At 46.0% G+C, this 7,519-nt stretch overlaps 1 protein-coding gene across 3 annotated transcripts; it reads left to right on the top strand.

The window, feature by feature from the left end:
* The first annotated feature begins 695 nt into the window (after positions 1 to 695).
* Positions 696 to 7,429, top strand: LOC136505281 (nuclear transcription factor Y subunit A-10-like). Of its 3 annotated transcripts, none has more exons than XM_066500431.1 (6): positions 696 to 926; positions 1,737 to 2,107; positions 4,171 to 4,271; positions 4,385 to 4,453; positions 5,998 to 6,141; positions 6,541 to 7,429. In XM_066500431.1, exons 2-6 carry the CDS (start codon positions 1,816 to 1,818, stop codon positions 6,937 to 6,939), a joined length of 1,005 nt encoding a protein of 334 aa, XP_066356528.1. In that variant the 5' UTR covers positions 696 to 926; positions 1,737 to 1,815; the 3' UTR covers positions 6,940 to 7,429. The 3 variants fall into 3 exon arrangements, with proteins under 3 accessions (XP_066356528.1, XP_066356529.1, XP_066356530.1); XM_066500432.1 differs by having other exon boundaries at positions 1,734 to 2,107; XM_066500433.1 differs by lacking the exon at positions 696 to 926 and adding an exon at positions 1,004 to 1,179.
* Positions 7,430 to 7,519: the final 90 nt, after the last annotated feature.

Genomic DNA, 7,519 nt, shown 5'->3' with positions numbered 1-7,519 from the left:
ATAGCCAACAAACCATCTATATACATGCATCGCGTATGGTCGCTGGGGCACGGGTGACTGGGCGAGTGAGCAGGATCAAGGGTGACCGTGGAAGAGTCAGCGAGGTAGCTGTTGGCATGTTCGCTTCGCCGTAAACGATCGTAAATTTTTAGTTAGAATAATATTTTTCTTTCACACTAAACCGATCAATAGTAATAATCCACAATCATATACGATCGTTTCAGCCCAACCGAACATGCTTTGTAGCACTTGAGGTATTAATTGCTTCTCCTGCTACTACCGGTAGGGGTAGGGGTAGGGGTAGCAATGAAGATGGATGGTGCTCTCGGAAAGGGTGCCGTCCGTCCCTTTTCTCTTTCTTTCTTCTTCTCTTCCACTCATCGAGTAGTTTGTTCGGCTGGGGCTGAAATGATCGTAAAAATGTAGATTATTACTGCTGGCTGATTTGGTGTGAGAAAAAAAATATTATTTTAACTGAAAATTTACGATCGTTTACGACCAAACGAATCGGCTTAAAGTTGAGGGAGTAGAAAAACACCACCTTTTCTTTTTTATTTGCCATCCAACACAAACACCATTGCATCGTCCCCGTCCGTGCGCGGTGCGTGGCTGGTGCCTCGCTCAACAACTTGCATTGCAGCCGAGCCAGCTGCGTGCCTTTTCTTGGTGTCAGTGACGCTCGCTGCCTTCTCCAGCCTTCCCCTTCCCCCATTTTCGCACGTCCCGTCTAGTCCTCTCTCTCCCCTCCCGCCTCGTCTTGGCCACTCACACGGTCACACACATCTCTCTCTCTCTCTGCTCTCTGCAGCAGTGCAGTGCAGTGCTCAGTGGCAGCGCTAGCTGCGGTGGTTCTTCTTGTCCTGTTCCGGCCCCGCCGGCCCGCCCGCTGCTGCTGCTGCTGGGGAGCCTGACTGGGATAGCGAAACGTGAGTGCCTCTTGTTGCCTTCCTTCTCCTCCTCCTCCTCCTGGAATTGGATTGGATCCTTCCCGTTTGGTGCCTTGCGGCGCCTACTCAGATTCTTCCATCTCCTCCTCCTGCTTCTGCTGCTGTGCGGGAATGCCCTCGCGTTCTTGATACACCTCCTGCTCGGGCTCTTGCCCCTCCAATCCAAACGGAGCTCCAGGCCTGGTAGGGAGCCCCGTGTTCCTCTCCGTGCTGGTCTCTGGATTCTGAGGGGGTAAATTCAACTGAAAATCTTTGCATGCCCCCCCGCCCCCCCCCCCCCCCCCCCACCCCCACCCCACACACCCACCCACCCACACCCACACCCACACAATTCATATGACTTCGATTCGAGTTCTACGGCGCTCCAATTTTTTTTTCATCACAAATCATGGTTTTTGTTGCCCCCTTGGTTCATGGGTTTCTTGGAGCAGAGCAGTTGGGTCCCGTCTCCTCGGTTCTTGGTCTGACTGACCCACGCGCTTCCCTCGCCTTCACTGCTCTGCTGCATTTCCCCATGCGCCTTATTTATGTTCCCCTTTCCTTTTTCAACACTCCCTCTTTCCTCCTCAATCCTCACTGCTTCAACTAAACCATTTTTTTTTACTCTCCAATTCATTTTTACAGTTTCACTTTCACCTCTCCTCCGCATCTTGTTCTTCTTTTTCCTCCCACTTTTCTTTTTTGTTTTTTAATGCTCCTGCATCTTGTTCTTGCCACAACCTGGTATGGTGCTTGCTATGCTCACTCCACTTTTTTTTTTCCCTTTTTTGGTGCTCTTCATTGTAGCAGCTGGTGGTTCGGGTTCGGTTAGGTGCTCTCACCCTCACACACATCCCTCGTCAACGTTGCCAGCAGCACCACCAGCAAGATGATGAGCTTCAGGAGCACCCATGAGGGGGCCGGGTTCGGCCACGCCGCCGCCAGCGGAGCGCCGTTGCCGTGGTGGGCAGGGCCGACGGCGGCCCCGATGCTGTGCGGCGAGCCGTTGGGCCTGGGGAGGTCGGTCGCGTCCCTGTCGCCGGAGGACCACTGCCGGGATGGCCGCTTCCAGGTCCTCCCGGGACCGCTGGATCCTCCCGTGCCGTCGCTCAAGGCTCCTGCGGCGCAGCAGCCGGAGAGGGGGCTCCCTGAACTCCTCAACCTCTCCGTGGCTCATCAAGGTGAGGATATGCTTCTGTGCCTGTGTGTTTCTACAGTAAGATTGTAATTGTAAGTAAAATTAGGCAAGAACATGGCAGGGACTACCGGGCTAGTTTAATCTGCTGAAATAATTTGGCAGGGATGTGACGACACACAACATTCAGATTCCAGTGATCTAGATTTCAAACACGAATCTGGCAGTATTTGTTTGCTGTCCTTATTTCACAGTTAGGGACGGTTCGATATGCAGAAAATGTTTAGAATTAAGTTTTTGTTCACAAATCCATGATGCATATTAGGCACAATTATATTGTGTTAATCTTGAGCAAAGATTATCTGTAGTTGACATGACTGAAAGCAGGTTTTGTAGGAGTGTGGCAAAGTTTCTTATCCATACCTGTCACTACCAAGGAGAGGCTAGAACAAGAGGAGCATAGTGGCATCCATCATGCCAAATAGAAAGTTTCCATGATTTCATCTATTTATGGTACCTGGTACAAGGGTGGATGCTTCCTGTTTGTTTCTAAATTTGACTTGTCCTTGTGTCCAACGGTTGGTAGTTGCTAGAATGGGAAAAGAGTGATGTACTCTTCTTCTCCAATAATCATGATATGCTGCACTTAGATTTTCCTCACAGACTAATGCGTTTGATTCAGAGAAGTAGCATACATGCTGTAAGTTCTTTGGTGCTTTCTTAATACACACCAATACTTGGTATGGTTGCTGACTTGCTGTAAGTTTGATATACATGCCATAAGTAGCATACATATGGTTTCTGTTATATGACAGGCACCTGGTATGAAACCAAAATCTTTGTTAGGTGCCATACAAATATTGAAATTTTCTGATGATAAGAATTTTTCTCTCATTCCGAGCTGGTGTGACCCTAGAAACAACTATAACATGCTGAATCATGTGTTTGCTATGCAATTAAACAAGGATTATCTGAAAAAAAAGACATTTCTAGTTGTTACACAAACTTGATCCTCTTTATACTTGCACACGTCGGGCTTATTTGGTTTGGTTCCTGTGCACACCATACCAAATATGGCATGCTGCTGTTGGTTGGATTATTTGTCTTTGCTTTAGCAAACTTCAAATGATTTTGAATCCTGGAGTTTATCTGATTTGCAATAAGGTTACACCATTATATTCCTTGCAGTTCAACACACAAAACAAGACCTTATTTAGCTATACTTTGCCCCCACCCCCCACCCACCCACACACACAACCCACAGTCCACAGTCAATGTTATCAAGTCGTCTAACTAGCCGCGATTAGTCGGGCTGATCGGTGCCATGGTTATCAGCTATGCACTATGATTAGTCACGATCAATCATGACTAATCCCGATTAGTTGGGATGATCGGTGCCATGGCTGATCAATTAGACAATTTGATAACATCGCACCACACACAGCCTCCAAAATGATATGTGTCGCTAACAATTTTAGCAAGTGAAGGGCGGGCCTGGTGCAAGCGGTAGAGTCTTACCGCCTGTGACCGGAAGGTCCCGGGTTCGAGTCGTGGTCTCCTCGCATTGCACAGGCGAGGGTAAGGCTTGCCACTAACACCCTTCCCCAGACCCCGCACAGAGCGGGAGCTCTCTGCACTGGGTACGCCCTTTTTTAACAAGTTTAGCAAGTGTTGGTAAGGTTACTATGCAAACATTAATTTTCCATCCCATGTTTTGCCAATGGCAATGAATTGTCAGGGTCACAAGCCAAACAACTGACTTTTGCTAGTGTGTTGGTGCTGTCCAAGTTTTGAAAACACTGACACCAAAAACTGCTGAGGTTCATGTTGGATAGGATACAAACAGGCCCTGGTATTGCTAATCGAACACCACAAATTACAGTGTCATCGGTTCAGGAACTCATAGATGATGTTCTTTCATATGTACTGTCATTTAATTGTTCATGATACTAAATAGGTTTCTTTTCTTAGTTATCGGAATTATCAGTTTTGCTTGAACAGTTCCTTGGCTATGGCAACTTGAATGTTGATGCATGCATACTTTACTTCCGTTTTAAAGTACAAGGACCATTCCTGAGTGCTTCTATGTTTTGTGGCATTTGGTTTCAGGTAAAGGGAAGAAAGGTTCTGAGCACTCTGCCACTGTTGCTTTGCAATCACCATTTGCAATATACAATGGTCGTTTTGAGTTGGGCCTTGGTCAATCAATGGTATGATTGTCCATTTACCTCTTTGTGATTAAAATTGTAGTGCATTTTCCCTGTCTTCAGAATTCAAAATGCATCTTCACTCTCAACTGCTGACTGATTTTCTGTGGTGTTAGATTTCTGCTGATAATTCTTATGCTGACCAACACTATGGCCTGCTTTCTCCTTATCCAATGGGGGCAACGGTATGTTCTGTTGGTTTTGGGTCAGACATATATGAAATGGGAACTGCTCCGGTACTCCTCTATTAGGAAATTACACGCATCTTAAAGCAGCTACCGAATTAATTAATTATTATTTCTCAATTCGGGGTATTATAACCTGGGTCGCACAAGGCCCAGCCCCAAAGCGAGCCCAGCCCAAGTGGGTCCCGTATCCATCTCCCTCCAGATCAGCCTTTTCGTGATGAACGTCCGCAGTTGCAGGAATGCAGGTTGGTGAGGACGGCCACGGCTGCACCGTGGACACTGCCGGGCGCTGGCCGAGGCTGCTCCTGGTATCACCGGCCATCACCGCAGCCATCCATGGATGGCCCTCTTCACTGGTGCCGGGGGATGTGAAGGCAGCCATGCGTTCAGATTTTGGTGCTACTTCGCTGTGGCCTCGCGCGGCGGCGTTCATGACGCAGCTATAGTGGACGTCCATCAGGAAGAGGCAGCAGACGCTGTGGACCTCCTCATGCGAAATGAATGGCACTGAACAAAGAGATTCAGAGGGGATGCATGTGCCTTGTGCCGCTGTGGATGTGCCGTCGACGAAGTCCGTTCTTGCCGCTGCGCACGCACACGCAAACGAAACGTCCGAACAAAGGGGACCGGCGATGTCGATGGGTATCGATTGGGTTTGGGCTGGGCGGAGGCTGGAACCATGCAGATCCATAATAAATTAAGTAAGAAAATAATTAATCAGTTAATTAGGTGGGCCGCTTTAAGATGCGTGCAATTTTAGAAAAGAGGAGTACCGGAGCATTTCCCATATGAAATTTGTTTGCCTGATTTTGTTGTTGTGGTAATATACCAATATATCACAAAACTAATATGGTAATACATATATGATATATGTAAAAAGGAGAACTCATTTCAGTGGTTAATTCCACATTTTCAGCGATTTATGTGATAGTTCTTTTCAGTTTTCCTTCTCTTTCTCAAACTGTTTTTAATGCTGTGTGTATTGTTTAATGAACACGGAATTCACCTGTACCTTAAATGTACTGTAAACTTACCTTTTAGTGCCTATCTATTTCATAAATAAATAAAAATAATAGGCTAATATAGTATTCTACCATGAAAAAAATAAAAGAAATACAATGTAACCCATAGAACAAATGTACTATAGTTGGATGAGCAGGTGTAATAATAGCTATAATCTGGTGATATTTTATTTATAAATACAGGGCTGAAGCCATATCTTTTCCATGGATTGCATTATGATTAATGAGGATGTAGAAAGGGATATTATACCATAAAAAATAAAAGGAATACAATGTAACCCAGGGAATGAATGTCTGTCCTTAAATGAGCAGATATAATATAGCTATAATCTGGTGAGATTTCTTTATAAATGCTATGCTGAAGCAATATCTTTTCCATGGATTGCATCCTAATTAATGAGGATATAGAAGAAAGGAGATATCTTTGTTTGATTCTTCCCTTTTCAAGTAGGAAATCTGTAGAATATTTATGAGTAGATCTTATTGCTTATCTTCCAGCATTTATGTTTGTGGATGCAGCCTGGAGGTCGTATGCTTATACCACTGAATATGCCAACAGAAGCACCAATTTATGTGAATGCTAAGCAATATGACGCTATTATGCGTCGACGCCGTGCCCGTGCCAAAGCAGAGAGGGAAAATAGGCTGGTCAAAGCCAGAAAGGTATCTTGCACATCTCAAACTATTAATTGAACACCTTAACTGTCACTTTTTACTGATGCTATATCACCATGCCATGCAACAAATCTTCTGTTGTCTTAGTAGCATTTATGCAGTCATCTGTCTCTATGAGTCATGCTCTCATATCTAAAACTATTAATTGAACTACTTAATTGTCACGTATGATTGAATGATGCTATATCACCATGCCATGCATCATATCTTCTGTCGTCTTGCATCTGATGGTGCATCCATATCTCCATGAATCACTCTCTCACATCTCAAACTATGAACTGAAATCCTTAATTGTCACCTTTGACTGAATGATGCTGTATCACCATGCCATGCATATCTTCTGTTGTCTTCTACCACTACATTCATGTTACTGCCTTCATGATGCAGCCATATCTCCATGAGTCACGCCATCAGCATGCAGTGCATCGCCTACGAGGCTCTGGTGGACGTTTCCTGAACACAAAGAAAGAATCCAACGGGAAGGATGCTGGTGGAGGCAGCAAGGCAACGTTCAGCAACCCCCTCATGCGCCAGGTGGTGTCTCCAAGTTCAGAGATCCAGCAGTCAGACCTGGGCAACCCGAGCAGCGTCTCCAGCCTGTCGGGTTCGGAGGTGTCAAGCATGTACGATCGTGAAGACATGGATCACTACCACAGCTTGGATCACCTCCGCACGCCCTTCTTCACCCCACTCCCGAGCATCATGGACAGCGATCATGGGGTCGTCGGTAACCCCTTCAAATGGGCAGCAGCCTCTGAAGTCTGCTGCGACCTCCTGAAAGCATGACTAGAGGGGTTGCCGGACAGCCAAATGCTAGGAGCTGGTGACTGCTGGCAGTTTCCAGCTCCAGGGTCAGGGATTGTCCCTCCCATCGTTTGGCTCCCGGTAGGCAAATCATTCTTGGCTGAAGGCACTGTTGAGCGTTCCACTCGTCCCTCCTAATTCTCCTAGAAACTCTGAAACCTAGTTTCTGGGATCCTGTGGTGGGTGGAACATCCTTTGCCTAAAAAAAAAAACCCTAGTTGGTTGTACTATCGACCAACCAACTTCTAAATGGTTTCACCTTAGCTCTCTTCGGACTCGTCTGAAGTTTCAGAGGTACTGGAACTGTGCTATGTGTGGAGTCTGTTAAGCGTCAAGACTACGGCTTTGTTGGTGATGAATTGTAGTGTGCTTGAAGCTTGTGTGGTCTTGATTCGTACTTTTGTGGTGTGCTGAAAACTTGAACTCAGTAATGTAATCGTAATGTAATGAAACTCGGGTTTGGTTTGTATTTTGTTGCTGTTGCATGTCTCTTTGCTCTCTTGCGCCATGGCTTTGGAGTTGTTTCTCAATGCCAGGAGGAATTCTGTTTGAAGCTTGGAAA

The sequence above is a fragment of the Miscanthus floridulus genome, chromosome 14, assembly GCF_019320115.1.
Source record: "Miscanthus floridulus cultivar M001 chromosome 14, ASM1932011v1, whole genome shotgun sequence".
Taxonomy (NCBI): Eukaryota; Viridiplantae; Streptophyta; class Magnoliopsida; order Poales; family Poaceae; genus Miscanthus; species Miscanthus floridulus.
The sequence above is the reverse complement of the archived record's forward strand: the minus strand, read 5'-3'. Positions and strand labels throughout refer to the sequence as shown.

Bases quoted from the DNA above. Each gene is read 5' to 3' on its own strand.
- LOC136505281 (XM_066500431.1), top strand. From the start codon at position 1,816: ATGATGAGCTTCAGGAGCACCCATGAGGGGGCCGGGTTCGGCCACGCC. The intron at 2,108-4,170 runs GTGAGGATATGC...ATTTGGTTTCAG, and splicing joins CCTCTCCGTGGCTCATCAAG to GTAAAGGGAAGAAAGGTTCT. The intron at 6,142-6,540 runs GTATCTTGCACA...TTCATGATGCAG, and splicing joins GGCTGGTCAAAGCCAGAAAG to CCATATCTCCATGAGTCACG.